This window comes from Triplophysa dalaica, chromosome 13 (assembly GCF_015846415.1).
Source record: "Triplophysa dalaica isolate WHDGS20190420 chromosome 13, ASM1584641v1, whole genome shotgun sequence".
Lineage (NCBI taxonomy): Eukaryota > Metazoa > Chordata > Actinopteri > Cypriniformes > Nemacheilidae > Triplophysa > Triplophysa dalaica.
This window is the reverse complement of record NC_079554.1, coordinates 15,675,101-15,691,994: the sequence shown is the minus strand read 5'-3', so window position 1 is coordinate 15,691,994 and position 16,894 is coordinate 15,675,101. Positions and strand designations below refer to the sequence as shown.

General features: G+C 36.3%; 1 protein-coding gene across 1 annotated transcript in view; it reads left to right on the top strand.

Moving 5' to 3' along the window:
• Positions 1-16,894, top strand: part of nbas (NBAS subunit of NRZ tethering complex) — a 134,606-nt gene that overhangs the window by 56,012 nt on the left and 61,700 nt on the right. Inside the window, 8 exon segments of the mRNA XM_056764246.1 lie at positions 731-844; positions 2,854-3,011; positions 4,373-4,444; positions 7,688-7,873; positions 8,412-8,525; positions 8,926-9,049; positions 13,716-13,792; positions 14,635-14,772. Coding sequence (XP_056620224.1) covers positions 731-844; positions 2,854-3,011; positions 4,373-4,444; positions 7,688-7,873; positions 8,412-8,525; positions 8,926-9,049; positions 13,716-13,792; positions 14,635-14,772 — 983 coding nt within the window.

Genomic DNA, 16,894 nt, shown 5'->3' with positions numbered 1-16,894 from the left:
GCTTGCACGATGCAGTGTTATTGCCTGCCTGGCCTTTGATGTTCGACACTAACTTTAATAAAAAGGCATCCCCTATCACTGTTTTGATCAGGATTCATGGTCATCTTCATTTGTTTTATTCTGGACAGAGATATGAGCTACACAAGAGAAAGGTGCTGATATGCGATTGTGATATTTGTTTCACATCTAAGCGGCCATCCAAGAATTTATCAGAAAAAAACATATCAGAGAAAATGGATTTACTGCTACTTCACATTCCGGACCTTTGATCTTCCTTCCGATGGAAAATATTTGAAAGCTACGGTGATGTTTTTTGGCGCTTTATAAATACACGATAATGATCAGAGCCTGGCAGAAGTTGAGAGGTTTATTACTGAACTCTGAACCCACACATAGATGGGTTTGATTCTAATTCATCTAAACTGAAATTAAATTAGCTGATGATAAGAATAGCTAGATAATGTAGCATTTTGAAAGTCATTTTTTATTTTTATTTGGTTCTCATTACCATAATTTCAATGAGTGGTTCTTAATTGCGAGCTTATAGGAAATCTTAGGTGTAGTTGTGTATGCTATTGAAACTATGTTTAAATAAATAAAATCATGTAATTTCCTCCTGTGGACGTACTGTTGGGTTAGTACCCAAACCTTAGATCAGTTAACTCCTAAATACATTTTCATTGCCAGAAGTTATCTGATTTAATTGTTTTGTGTTATTCTTGTACTGAAGGTGATGATGAGGCCAGGAGGAAGGGTCAGGTTCTCACTCTTTTGGCAGAACAGGCTCTGCACTGTCAGGATTTCAAGGCCGCGTATATTCACTGCCAGGATCTGATGGCTGCAGGTAAGACAACGCTGGTTGATTCGAGTTCAGTTGTTCTGTGGTATTGATCCAAATGAACATTATAGCGCATTTCTTTGTCCTTTTTTTTCTGTTTCATATTTCTTTTATCTCTGTGCTTCGTTTTTCTTGGATTTTCAAGGTTCTGAAATTAGTTTTATTATAGATTATTTTGTCTTTGGTTTCTTAGAAATGTTTGTTACATAAAATATATGTTATGTTTCTTATTTAGTTATTTACAAAGTTCAGAATGTTAAGATTTTAAAACATAAGTTCCGAAATATCTAACATAAATTTTAAACAGTATACAGTATACAATATAAATATCAATAATGTCACAAGTTGTCCAGGCGGGAAGTTTTTAAGAAAGGATGAGCTGCATAATCTCATATTTCAAAGTAGACTCTATAATAGTTTATGTGAATATTGGACATTGCAAATTTCAAAATCTCCAAATTTCATAAACACTCACACTTGGCATTACTTAAGTAAACAATATGCAGTAAACTATATAATTATACAATATAACCAAAATACAGCAAAGGCTAAGGAATGTCCATGCTTGGAAAACAAGGCTCTCGAAACCTTGTCTTTTATACCGAGTACATTTTTTTCTAGTTATGCTCAGCTGTACAATATTTAATTGTCCAGAAATTTCTCTTTGTGTGTGTGCAATCTCTCTCCATAATGCTGTAATCACGACTGACTGGAAACATTAAATTTTATTAAGGGAAGAAGAATAGGAACCCTGGGACTGCTACAGCATCACACTTTGTTCACAGAAAGTTGCTCAGGTTTAAGTAGCAATGTGTTCAACAGCGACATCTTTATCATTCCAGTCAGATACATCTTTATTCAAAGCTGATAGGTATTTGTGTTTGTGTGTGTGTGTGTGTGTGTGTGTGTGTGTGTGTGTGTGTGTGGTGTTCAGTAAACGCAGTATCAGATATTGGATAGAGAATAGTGTTGGGAATGTGTGTGCTTGCTTCAGGCTGGGGTAGATTAATGCAGGCTTGAGAACAGAGGATGTGCTAATCTCTGATGGATATCGCCAGCAGTCTCGCGCTAACATTGGTGTGGAAAACAGGTTACAGGCTTTCTCCTACTTGAGTGAGTAGTTATTCGGGGTGAATGAGGGGTTTGAGATTAAGTACATGAGGCAAGGAGAACTGTGGATAAAGAAAACCGAGAATCTTATAACTATGGTAACACAGCCTGTTATATAGGGGCTATTGCTGGAGCAGGGGATTGTGGGACTTGCTTTTTTGTAGTTGCTAGGCAGATGTAATACATGGGATTAAAGTAGCTTTAAAGCAAAATTTTTGTTTAATAATATTATTGATTTTAGTAAATTATTTAATTTGCTTTATTTCATGAACTGTAGTGAAATAAAAACCCGTAGAACAAATGAGAGATCATTTTAAAGACCATTTTCAGTTTTTCCGAATAAACTTTTTATAGTTATGTGTTTTAGTAAAATGATTATTTATTTATTTTCTCTTTAAATTACCAACAATATTTTTCCCAAATTTTAAACAGAATTATTTGCATTTATTTGCAGAAAGGTTGAAATAATAGAAAAGATGCTCTGTATTTTTTCAGTCCTCAAATACTTCAAATAATTCAAGTTCATATTCACTTTTGAATACAACAGCAGTATTTATACATTTATTTAGAAGAAGTTTTCATGAGTCCTGTCGTGCTGTCAGTCTTTCATTGCTGTTGAATGACTTTGTCACTCCTTAGGTTTGATTTTGTTGACATTCAACAGCTCTCTCTCTCTCTCTCTCTCTCTCTCTCTCGCTCTCGCTCTCGCTCTCTCTCGCTCTCTCATAATCATTTTCAATTTCATTTTAAGTGTGCTTTAGTAATATAACAAAGCCTGTACTTTTTTCCTGCCAAAGCATTGGCACATAATGACACTTTGTGTTTACAAATTACAGTAAGAATGAAATAATAAGACACTGAAATGTCTAAAATTGAAATAATAATGTCTCCTTTTCTTTGTCTAGGCTATAGAGATGGCTGGGAGGTTTGTGCTCAGCTGGGCCAGTGTGAGATGTACTCACAGCTCTCTGCCCGTCACGATCTGATGGCCTTCTCCCTTACACACTGCCCTCCCGCCACCATCCAGAACCTTCTAGCATCATCCAGTTCCCTTCAGACACAGGTGCATCTTCATGCCTATTCTCCTGCTACTGGAAGTTGTAAATGACTCGTGTCAGGGCTTTTTCACAATCGTCTTTGACCTCCACGTTATAAGCATTGCAGAAAGAAGGCTGAGAGGTAGCAAGCAAAGAAATCTTTTTGAGGGTTTTTGCAATTTGAGAGTGATTGTTTCAATTTATCATAGACGCAGTTTGTATCAGATAAAAGCAAACAAAACCTTTAAAAGTAGCAAAATACGTGAGAGCTTTTCACAGATCAAAAGTATTACATTTGATTGTTTTTTATTTCTGATGTATAATGTCACAGGCTAAAGGCTGCGTCAATGAATCTCTGTCAAGACAGCGCGTCACTATTATGTTCTCATTCATGCTTGAATGAACAAAACCACACAAGATTACGTCAGAAAGCCTGTTTTTTTAGCCTTGTCGTAAGCACAGATTTCAACATGTTAAATAAAATCCTTAATGAATGCAAAGAGTGGTGAAAATGGGAAAGGGCGTCAGATCTGAGTAGAGAGGCAGCTTTTAAGGGGGGGCGCATTCTTAAACCTGCTCCTGTGACTCCTGTCATTAATGTTAATCAAAAAACAAACAAAAATGAATTCAATGTGTTTTGTAGCTTTAATTCTGTATTGAATTTAGAATTTAGCATTATGGACTGTAAAGTGTTTGAGTACTTTATTCAATTTCTGTATATTTCCTACCTGTTAGACATAAGAGCTCTCAGTTATTTCGTACTTCATTGTTAAATGCCTATCATTAGTGTTAAAATAAAGAAAATAAGCACCAGTTACAGTACTGATATAAAAATGTTGCCATTCATTCATAAAATGATGTTGTTAAAGAAATCTGTTGTTTCTACATTAATTTGGAGTTTAAATGTAAAAACTAGAATATAAAAGCATATTTAAAAACATTAATGTTATGTGTGATTAATCAGATTTTTTTTATCGTTTGACAACACTCATTTATTTACACATTTAATGTAGTTTTGTGTGTCCAAATCTCAGAAACTGTTTGAAAAACTCTCGCTTTTAACATTTAATGCACACACATTATGACCAGCACAGGCATTATATCTCATGCTCAGGTTATTCTTCTCCCCGTGTGTTGAATGCTTTGGTATCAGGCTGTTTTCAGGAAAGACGCAAAGAAGATTTATGGCAAGACTCCTCATTGAAACACTCCAAAGAAAATGTATTGTGGAATGAAACAGTAATTCAAACAAGTTTTACTGCTGTGCCAAGTGTAAATACTGCCAGATCGATTAAACATTTAAGAGCAAAGAAGAATAAAAAGAGAAGTATTACGCTAAAGGCTAGGAATGAAAAAGTCAATGCTTTCCTGTCTTTTCTTGTCTCAGGTTTTGTACCAGGCTGTGAATTATAAGATTGATCCCTCTCATGGCAGGAGAGTAGGCGGTGAGATATCGGAGGTAAAACACATCTCTTCTACATTCCTTACAGTATCAATATCATATATGTTTGCATGAGGAATCGTCACCCTGCCTGTAAAAACATCATTTTTGCGATTTACGGTTTACGACATAATATCATCCTACACAACAAATAAAACAATATGTGAAAATATAACCTTAATATTGACTTAGTATGACCATGTGGAAGTTGAAATCAAACTTTGATGCTTGATACTCATAATCACATAATGAGACTTTAGCTTGGGTTTCAAAGCCAGGGTCACATTTGTTTTGTGTAGTCTCTTTTCTATTTAACTTTGTATCTTTGTTATGCTTTATAAAGCTTTATGGTATTCTTTGGTCAATTGTATGTTCTCACATATAATTGTAAGAATAGTATTAATACATAACAGATACATATTAAAGTGTATAATGCAGCCATGTAGCTCAGTATAGTAAATTTCAATAGTTCAACAGTTAAATCATAGATATAAAACGATGTTGTATTGTATGATACTTCAGTCTTTTAAGTTTCGTAGCTATTTATAGAACTACTTACGGTTTAGAAACCGTTTAATACACGTTAACTAGTGTGAAGGAGTACATGTTAAAGTGGTGATGACAGCAGTCTAAAACCTAAGGTAAACTAATCAACAGCATTCGAAGTGTTAACCAATCAAATTCAATCATTTGGCCGTGCTGTGCTATTAAAGGTGTTATGAAAATCTTTATGTTACCATAAGGAACTATTTCTGCCTGATCTAACTTTTACGCTAAAGAGATAGTTCAACCACAAATAAAAATTCTGTCATCATGTCATTCTAAACTTGTAAAACTTTTTCTTGTTTCTGAAGAACACTAAAGAAGATATTTTGAAAAACGTTGGTAACCAAACAACATTGGCTCCTATTGACTTTCATCATGGACACAAAACCAATGAGACATTTTTCTAAATATCTTCTTTCGTTTTTACAGAAGAACAGGTCGTGGATGGGTTTTTATTGACATGAGGCTGAATAAATGAAGACAGTATTTTAATAACTATTCATTTAAGTATCACTGTGACAATTTGTTTTAGATTTTACTTACATAAATTTTCACAGTTGTAACATGTGCCAGCTTATTACATTATGACCGAACGGAGTACAATACCACCAAATCTTGTTATACGTTGCTTAAAGGTCCATTCACTTGGCTCATACTGTGGTAAAAAAGAACTGACTTGGCCTCATCATGAGACCATAGAGGTGATAAAAAATGAATGTTCACAGAAAAATACATTTGTACAACTGTGTGTGCGTGCAGCTGACCCTTTTGTTTGTCAGGTAAAGATTTTTAAACAGAATGAAGTATTAATGAGGTCAAATGCTAGAATTGGCTCTGTATTCGCAGTAGACCAGAGGAGCGTATTGCATTCAACTCCTTCGAGTCTGACATTTTTGAAAAGTTCACCTAACATTGCAATAATGCGGTTCAGTTTTTGTCATGTTGATACAGAGAGCTAATGGGGCTGTGCTCGGGGTTCCCGCTCAGCAGTCGATTTACGTCTCTGCACCCATACGTTCATTTATAATGCATGTCGAGTTTAGCACAATGGAATGACTATAGTAGCGGTTTTGTTCGGTTTGATAGGATTAAATGGAAATCTCAATCCCTGCTGGGATCTCCTCTGTCTGTTGTCTTTGTATCTTTATTTTCCCTGGTTGGTAGTACTCGCCATAAGCCTTGGTTAAATTAGCATATTTACCAGCTAATTGCAGCATGATAGTTTTTTATAGCCTTTGATGAATGATTAATCAAATTTACTGAATGTGTTCGGGTATAAATAGCTTTGGAGACAACATGTTTATATATGTTTTATTGTTAATTAATGCCTAAATTTACATTAGGGGGTTTCCTGGTTTGATTTGGCATGGCTTTGAGTCTCCTTCCGACACACATATTAATAAATTAATGTAGCCATAACATCTCTATTGTTAAAAGCGTTGTCAGGTTCAATGTGCAAGTCAGACCTTGAGATTGTTCTTAAGGGTGATCGTTCACCCAAAAAATAAATTCTTTCATAGTTTACTCACCCCTTTGTCATTTCAAACCTGTACGACTTGCTTTCTTCTGCAGAACACAAAAAACGATATTTTGAAGAATGTTGTTAACCGAACAGCTACAGCACCCATTTGCCAGCATTTGTTTTGTGTCCATACAATAGAAGTGAATGGGTGCCGCCACTGTTGAGTTCCCAACATCCTATAAAATATCTTCTTTTGCGTTCTGCGGAAGAAAGTCGTTCAGATTTGAAATGGTAAATGAAGGGATTTTCTGAACTACTACTTTAAGGTTGGAAATGATGCACATTTCGGGCGAACATTTTGAGTTCCCAATATGTTTTTTCCTCAAAAAAATTCTAGTCTTAATGTGTGCATTGGTGCACATTATTCATAAAATAAACACATTAAACAAAAATGGTAAATATTTATTAGTGCAATTTTTTATATATTTTTTTAAGAGGTAAGTTCACCCCAAAAGGAAAATTCTGCCATTTATTTACCCTCATGTTATTCCAAATGTTTTAAAACGTATTTGTTCTGCTGAACACAAGGAAAGATATTTGTAAGAATGTTTGTAACCAAACCATTGACTACCATATTAGGAAAAAATACTGTGTTGGTATAGTGTTTGGTTTCCCACATTCTTCGAAATTTCTTCATATGTTTTCAACAGAACAAAGGAACGAATGCAGGTTTGGAACAACGTCAGGGTGAGTTAAGCAGAATATTTGTTTTGGACGAACTGTCCCTTAAATCGTTTACAAATCCCATTTTTTAACTACTTCATTCTTATTGAATGTCCCGTTTTATGACCAAATATGTCAGATTTTGAAAGCAGAATTGGGATCCAAACAGCATTTCATCTAGGCTTAATAGAGCACCTTTTATAGACCATAGTTTATAGTCGCAGTTTATTTACTGACATATGAACTTGATCTGTCATGTGGTATGTGTTCTATCATTATAAATGCATGCAGTGAAATATTCCAGCCGATCATGTGCTTTTGATTTTATTGTGCATAAAATAACAGCCTTATGGTCTTGATATGTCAAGGCTGCTTTATTTATAAAGCACTTTCCACACAATATATAGTTTCAAAGCAGCTTTACAGAAAATACTGCTTCAATACCCCCAGTGAGCGAGCAAGTGGCTGCTGGTTGCAGTATAGCTAAAAACGACTATGGCTTATGTGTAACCTTTCTTGACTTCCCATAGCAGACAGGAGCCGCTGTTTCAGGATCAGCCTCTGGCTCGATTAACCCCACAGACCTTTTGCACAGAACCACGGCCCGCACAATAGAGGTCCTGACCAACACCACCACGACCACCAGAGCTGTTCTGACCGCTGTCAGTGACTCCCATTGGTGGAAGGACTCCCTCAGTTTGCTCCGCCCTCTGCACGTAAGCCACTCCCACACTCTCTTTATTTAAACTCAAGTTTTCATCATTCTCGCAAGTGTAATCATGCACCTCACTCCATTATGCATTACACCCTTTTAAAACACTTCGAATGGTTGATGCATTCAGGCACACACACAGATGCCAGAAACAGGTTGGACGGAGCTCAACAGCTTTTTTTTGGCTGAATCCGTGAGGCCATTAAAACCTGGCATGGTTAAGTGAACTCTCCCTGGCTGTGTCTCTTTGTCAAGCGGTTTGTTTTCGACTTCCCGTTGCCGCATCACCATCTGCGAGATTCCTGCCCGAATCCTTCCTGCGAAATGGTCGATGACAAACAGAGGCTCTGCATTTCTAATGACCTTCCATAGTGACTATCTCTCAAGGCCAGAGTCAAAAAGCTCTCCGTCCTTGGCAGAATTCTCTGGCGCCCTACGAGCGTTTATGTGCACAGCTGAAACATTAATGGCTCCTGCATGCATGTCTGTGAATGTTTTATGAATATTCGATGAAAGTTTAATGAACGTTTATCTCCTTTCAGGGACAGGGCTTGGATAGAAGCCGCACCGCAGTGGCCAATGAGAACGCAGATCTGGAAAGGCAAGGATGCAATCCTTTCTACACGGAGCTGTTTGAAGATCCATACGTCAGTACGGTAAGTTTCGTTTAATTAAACACAAAGTTGTTTATGGTATTACCTTGCCAGTCTCGTCTTTGTAATAGAAGTAATTAAAGAATTGACAACAAATTACTACAAAAGACATCTGCGAGACATTTGAAATCATAAAATATCTGTATGTTTGAAGCAGACCTGAGTTGTTCACAAAGCTGTCTTTGAAAATTTTCAGGGAGTTCATGTGAAAAGTTACAAGTAATATTAAGATTTATTTTATTTAAAATTCAATTTATTTTCATTCAGATCTTTGTCCCATTTCCAAAATTGATCTCAATAATTTGTGAACTAATAAGTTTGAATTTATTCCTGAATTCAACTTAAATGCAATATAAAACCATAAAGTGTTACAACATTCCCTCCTTTCTAATTTATATTTCAGACCGAAGATGTCTATTCATCTTACAACTACAACCCTCACGAAGACTTTGCCGAAGTTTTACTGCGGACGGGCAAACTGGCCGAAACCAACAGCGAGGGACAGAATCTTTTTCCTGCAACAGAGGGTAATGCTGTTATATAAACAAATCCGTAAACCTATCAGACTACTGCTACTTAATCCCAAAAATATATTTGTTTGATTCTTTCTTGTCTGACTTAATAGGCTATCTAATATCTTACAGTTCTCACAAAAGACACACTCGAGGATTTGTTCCTCTAGTTCTTTTAAATAAATTCACAAGTTACCAAAGTGTCCTGTATTTGTGGGACATGCCGACTGTTCTCATCAGTGTCCCAGTTTAGGGGCGTCATGCACCCATTTTTTTTATGTGTGCACAACACACATAAAAATACATTTAAAGCAATATAACAGAGAATATATCTTAGACGTATTCAAAACACAGCACAAATCATTGCAAGAATTAAATTACAACGCATTCTTATTGAATCTTCTTGTATTTTGAGAACAAATATCTTGGATACAATTTTGTGCTATGGTAGTAAAATAGTCATTGTTTAAAGCAAAGTAGTAACCCTTTGTTAAACTGCCTTTAATACAGATTTATTATCGATTACAAAATTCCTTCCATAACGAAACAAAAATACATAATGCAATATAATACATAATATATGAATTCAATTCTTAATATATATAAAGTTTCAATTCCTTATGTATTATTTAATATATTGAATATATTATTGTAACAAATATACCACTCTATGTATATCCAAATCTATATTAAATTATTTCTTATATTATTGTTGGTTAATTTAGAGGAAAATATAGTTTCTTTAACAATACAGAAATTGAACTTAATCATTTTTTAACTTAACGATGCTACCTTTATGCCAACTGGCTAAAAAGATGTGCCATTTCAACACTTGCGGAGCAGTCTGTTCTCACATTAGTTTGTGACACACACTGATCTGTCTGGGCAGCCCTGCTTTAAAGTCAAAAACCCAGTTCATGGGTCCAGTTCTCGCACCCTCGTTTGGTTGTGGGGTCTAAATGAATGTGGGTGACAAACTCTTTGCCTAAACGACGGCGCATACTGGCGTAGAATGAGACTTAAAGTCTTGTTTGGGGAGGAGGGTGTTTCCATGAGCCAAGCTCCTGGATAAAATAAAATTATCCAGTATAAAATTGTGCAACTGAATAATAGATGCCTACCTCGTCATTTGGAGGTTGCTTGGAAAACTGACTGTTCAAAAATCTGAGGGGGTACTTGCTCCCTCTGTTTGAATGGCCATGATGCCTCTATCCCAGTTAACCATCCGTTCAAAATTCCGTCATCAATCGTCTTTCATCAGCCTCTTGTTAACTGCAGTGTCCTTGTTAGGAACGCTGTAATCTCACGGCCCCGGGGCAGGTCCTTAGGTACCGTCCTCTGCCTCGTATCATCTCTCCCTAGTATCTCTCCCTGATGTATTGCCACTAGCTGGCTACATGTCCGGAAGAATAGCGTCATATTGATTAATTAATGTGTACTCACCGCATGCAGACAGCAGTAAATAACACGCACACTCTCGATACAAGAGAGATAGCGGCTAGTCAAAATATCAAGGCCTCTTGCTTCAAGATGGATGAGCCGAATGGGAAAATCAATGCGGGATGATGGGAGGGGTCTGGGAACTTTGGTGGAAAATGCAAATTGCGATTCTTCTTTTACCTTTTTCTTTCGTTTTATCTTCTCTTCTAATTCCAAAGTTGTCACTGTCGTTCAGGTACGCACAGCGAGGATAAAGTCACCTTCACATGGGAGAACGTGAGATGAAAGGGAAGTGTTCGCGTTGGGCTGATAACGCTAAATTAATGACCTGTGCATTAAAATGTATGCTGACTTAGGAACAGTCTTGGGGCTTTGCTGTTGTTTCGATATTGCACAAGCGTCCTCTATAATCTCTGTGTGAATGGCTTAAAGATTATTTATTTTGTATTTTTTCTCATTTAACTTTAGCCACTGATATAATTTTGTGTCTAGTCATAATTTCCCTGATTCACTCTCTCACTTAAAGCATACTGGGCATTATAATCAAATTAATGCTTTTTATCTGTCTCACATGCTTTTATTGCACACAGTACCATAGAATACATTAGAACACACGTTTTTTTGATAGTTGACATCCTCCATCTTAGATCAGCACCCTTTGACGCTATACAAAGCCACACCTACCTAGAATTCAAGGGATACAATTTTAAAGGGATTTCGGGGAAAAATGTGTCATAAGAAGACGTTACACAGCTGAGAATGGTAAAACACTTGCTATTGCTTTTGTCATTTCACCACACGCAAGACTCCCTCCGCTTCAGCTGGTTTCGATTAGATTGTCTCGACAAGAATTCTTTGACACACAAAATCCGTTTGATACCGGCACAGGGCCGGAATAGCAACAAAAAAAACATGTACCGTATTGCAGGTCTGCAGGAAATGGGAACTGATGTGCTGTCTGAAAAATTACACTCAGGTTACCTGTTAATTTTATTCGAGCGTCTGGCGGTGTGTGCGTCTGCACTGCAGTCTGCCTCTGTTTCTAAGAGTAGAATTTCCCTATGAAAGTTTAGATTTATCCCACAGGATGTTTGTGGTCCGATTGTAATTGATCATATTTAGCCACAAGCTATGTACTGTAAGGATTTTGTTCATGGCTAAATGAGGTCAAACTTTTGCTCTCAAGTTCATAAAAGTAGTTAATTAAGGGAATTGGATATGATTCTGGAGAATGTTGTAGTGTTGTGTTAAGTATAGTTATTATTGTATAGCTTTCTCTTTAAAGTAATGCACGATTACTAAAAAAATTAAATTAAGCTAATTTAAATTAGTTTTTACATTTCTGCTTTGTGTTAATGGTGAACTCTCAGGAATTCACCTTGTTTTACTATTGACTACATTAATTAAGTAACTATACTATAAAAATCACTCTAAATGTAAAAGAATGGCACATTTCTCACATTAAAAACCCACGTCTCAAAGAACATCATTCGAGAATCTGCCTGAAACTGTTGATGTTTTTTCGTTCATTATCTGGTAAAAAATAAATGCTTGAAAGTGATCCCAATGACATTGTTTCTTCGTATATTTATCATTGTATAGTAGTATAGTTGTTGTGGTGTGAATTCCTTTAATTTATAATCATTGTCAAAACTTATAGTTAGCTGTCGGTATTGACCACAGTGTGAACATACCTTTATTAATAACATAACAAGAACTATACTACACTCAAAAGAATTTGGATTTAAAAGGGAAAATAAGTGTCAAGTGGTTCTACGGAAATATGTCGAGTAGTTTCTACAATTAACAATTTAGTTGTATGAACAAAGTAAAGTTGACCAAACTTTTTTAAGTAAATCCATTCAGATTGTACCAGTAATTTTTAGTTAATTAAAGTCAATATTAATCCTTCTCAATGATACTTTTTGTTATCATACATGCAGTTAGTCTTTATATAATTTATGTAAGTCAAAACACAATAAACAAACCAGATGAGAGGCATCTCAGTACTGGCATGAGCGCAGTTAATGCTCATTGAATGATGCAATAGACATCATGGGCGCGCGGTAACCTCTCACAGACTAAGCACTTGTAACACTCTTCTAAACAATGGTAACCCTAAAACTCGAAAATACAACAAACTCTTTAAAACCTCAAAGATAAGGGAACATTAAGCACAAACAAGTCTTTATCATTATTACTGAAAAATAACACAAAATTTGCTAATGCAGTCTTACGCAAAATATGCTGGGAACTGAAAGCCCCCCTCAACGTCCAATATTATAGGGTTTTGCGTTTTACTCAACAATGTTAAATTGACCAGTCAAACACTTGTTAAGTAAAGCCCACAGTACTACATTTTTAGTATAAATAACATAGTTAACTTCCGTTAATGTAGTTACTTACATTCTTTATGTACTGTGAACAAGGATTGGTTTAGAAAAACTAACAACAGCGACAGTTAATTTTTGTGTCAACACCAAAGTACAACTGTGTAGTATAACATTTCAAACTGAATACATTTTCATTGGGTGTTAATATTGTATCGTGCATCAGCTTTAAAAATATAATCTGATGGTTTCAGCGACAACAACATAAACAATCGTTATGTGGCCCAAACTTAACTTCCTGTACTCCCCCTTACTGTTGAGTAGTTTTAATTTAATTTAATAATGAATATACAGTACAGTAAAATATGAACATAAATTATTATTATTAATATAAATTAAATATTTAATAAATTGTTATATTACTAGCCAGACAGATAACCAAACACAGACCGGAAAGTTATAGAGCAAGTATTGAATATCAAAATGATTTCGTCTGGTACAATTTCACAGAAAATGGCGGTTTGACATCACGTGCTTCGATCAACGTATAGGGACGTGAAATATGCGCTTGTCGTTTTTTTTGCATCCTGCCCCAGTAAGAACATACACGATGTAACGTGCAATCTGTAGCTATTGAAGGTAGTTTCGGTGATTGGTTGAAGGTTGAGAATGTTCTGATGTGGTATCTGAATCACACTCTGTATTTCTGTCACACTCACATTTTAAGTTTAAGCTGTGACATTGAGATCTGTACAGGTTCATTTTCCTCACTTACCTATCCAGCTCTCTCTCTCTCTCTCTCTCTCTCTGGCCCGTCATGTTAGAGTTCAGCAAGGATGTGCTTCTCTGCAGTAATAACTCTGAAATATTCATCCGTCTTTTTTCTCTCCATCTCCGCTGTCATTTCACAGTGCTTCTTCAGCTGGCCAGTGATGCCTTTCCCAAAGATATGACACTTGCCCTGGCCTATTTGCTGGCTTTACCTCAGGTGAGTCTGACTGCTCTATTTGCAGAGCTCTGTGTGTGTGGGGGGGCGTCCTTATGCAATTGTGCTTCCCATTATGGTTTTCTTTTACCTATTTCTCTCTGTCTCCACAGTATTGAAAGATACATTTTACACTGACTCAAAATCGAATATAATATCCAATCGCTAGTCCAGGTTCAGTGCCACGGAACAAGCTTCCATATGTAGTTTTGTTACGTTTACCTGATCCAGATTGGTTCCTAACATAATGAAATCATCTGAAAATGATCTTGATGGGCTTGCAATTGATAGAATGTCCCACGCGTTGCCTCTCAGTTCATTATCAAGGGAAGTTGGGTCGAAATAGATGTGGGTACTATTGTCATCCTCCTAATAAGTTAGCCTCGATTGTCCTCACGGGTCGAGTTTATGAGACATTCAGTCACTCAAAGCAATCATTCGGCTCATGAGGGACATTAGCCGCGAGTTTCAAACGTCCTTGTGTCCTATTTCTTTTTGTCATTGTATGGCTAATGTGCCATTCGTGCATGCATTTTTTTCCCCCTGGAGTGGCTAGATGTCCTGATGTTATTGGCCGTAGCTACTGAAGATCTGATCACAAGTGTTGACGTACTGCTGCTAATAACAATAAAATGGCAAAGAATCAGTGTATAAATATTTATTGCAACAGTGTACATCACATCATCAACATGATGAATGACATATTGCTGGACATGGCAAATATTTACATTCACGCATGTCGCCCCAAATAAAAATAAATTGAGTTGCCTTTGTTGTTGCCAATCACTTTCTGTGTAAATGTCAAATCCATGAAATCTCACATGTCTTTTGTTTTTCTGTTTCAGGTATTGGATGCTAACGCTTGTTTTGAGAAGCAGCCCCCCACAGCCCTGTCTCTCCAGTTAGCGGCGTATTACTACTCTCTTCAGATCTACTCTCGCCTCGCACCCTGCTTTAAAGACAAGTGCAGCCCACTTTACCGGGTAAGAAAACACAGCGTGAGTCAGTTCAGACCAGGTGGTTGATGTTTAAACTACACCAACAATCTCTATTTAAAAATAGCCATGAATATCAACAATATTTAGTTTTTGCAGTTTTCGAGGGATTGTAAATGAATGAAACAGATAAATTGAAATGCCAACCGCTTTCTCGGGTTTTATGAGAATTACAAATTTCGGTGTCACCGTCCATTCTGCAGTCCTTCATCTTTATCTTGCTTTTTTGCAACTTTGCAAACACTTACACGAGTTTCATTAGCGACACAATAAAAGTTCTCACCTTGAAAAGGGCCGATAAAAAGTTATCACAGCCTTTTCACTCCCGTGTTCTACCCCCGTCTCTTTCGTGCCTCTCCTGCGGCGTTATTCCATTCCCCTTTTCTTTTAATATTTCAGGTTTATCTGCATTACACATGACAGAGCTTCACCGCTTGCCTGCGAATTTTGCATCTTCTCTCCGAGCGCCTCTTTTCTCCTTTTTCCCGCCTTCTCTGCCTCTGTTCCATTATCATAATTCCATCTTTCATTTTCACCCTCCGTTGCACCACAGCATCTCTTTCTGCAGTTCCTCTCGCACGTCTCTCTATCGCTCTCTCTCTCTTACAAGGATGCATGCTCCTCTCAGTTCACTTTGAGAGCCGATGGTTAACGAGGTGGAAGGTCCCTTACAGGGTTGCTGCCTCTTGTCTCTTCACCTCACGCCGAGTTCATCCTGACCACCGGCCTCAGAAACACACCTCATTATCGGTCTTCAGCGTGAAGGGCGACGTTTACGTGTTTATCAAGCTTATCAAGCTTACGCATACGTATAAACTGTGGTAAGCAAATAACGATTTTGAACTTTCCTCGCAAGTTCACATTGCGAGTCATTGGTTTATCGTAACATCAGACCTCAAGACTAAAGGTTAAGAGAGTCTAATTTGAGATTTATAAAGTTTATATGTTGTGAATATTAAATCCAGAAGTCATTTGAATAATTGAGATCTCACAAAGACCCAGAAGATGAGTTTTCGTTAGTTAATGTGATTAAATCTGGCTCTTCTCTGCTAAAAATCTGGGTGAACAAGAAGGGGAACTCACTTTGTAAAGACATATCGAAATTTATGTGAAAACCTTGAGGAAAAAGGTTCTCACGAAAGAGAACCGAATATGCAAACAAAAGCATTGTTTGTTTGCATATTAACTGTTTACATCCAATGCATTTATATTTAGACATATTTAGTCATTTATTGTGTGTGTATACAGTAGTGGACAAAATTGATGTCCGAAGGGCATTGCAAAAATAAGAATTGTTTTTAATGAAACTTCAGGTTAGATTAAACCATAAAAATATGAGACGTATAATACAAAATGGAAAAATACAGCTTGTTTAATGTATTTATTTGAAACAAATATTGTGAAAAAATACAAAGGGAAAGTACTAAAGTATGTCAAGGAATATGGATTTTATTTAATTAATGCTGTCAAACCGATTAATCGATTACAAAATTAATGTTTTTGTGTGTGTGTGTGTGTGTGGCTTGCATATTTGTATAAATATAACAATATTTACATACATATATATATATATATATTCGTTTATATTTAGATATAATTTACATTATGTAAAAAATATATATAAATACTACTCATATTTTTTAAATATATATGTATGTATGTATATATATTAGTGGTGGGCATAGATTCATTTTTTTTATCTAGATTAATTCCAAGATTAATCTAGATTAAAATGGCTCATTTGAATTCTGCCGAAGGCATTCAGAATATGTGTGCTACCCAAATAATGACTAAAAGTAAGTCTTTGAGAACGGGTTTCTCAAGCCAGGTGGCGCATTAGACCAGGGGCTCATCTCCTGTTTCCAAAATGCATCACAAACTGCTTGAGAAAGCTGTTCTACTATGATAATTGGTGATGAAAATTAAATTATGTTCAATAAGATGAACTTGTGTTTACTTCCGCATTAGCTAAGGGATTTCTTGCGTTTAGGTGGTACTTGAGACTGGAAGAGCTCCTACAGTACATTTACATTTAGTCATTTAGCAGACGCTTTTATCCAAAGCTACTTACAAAGAGTGAGGGAGCAACAAGCGATATGTCATACAGGAG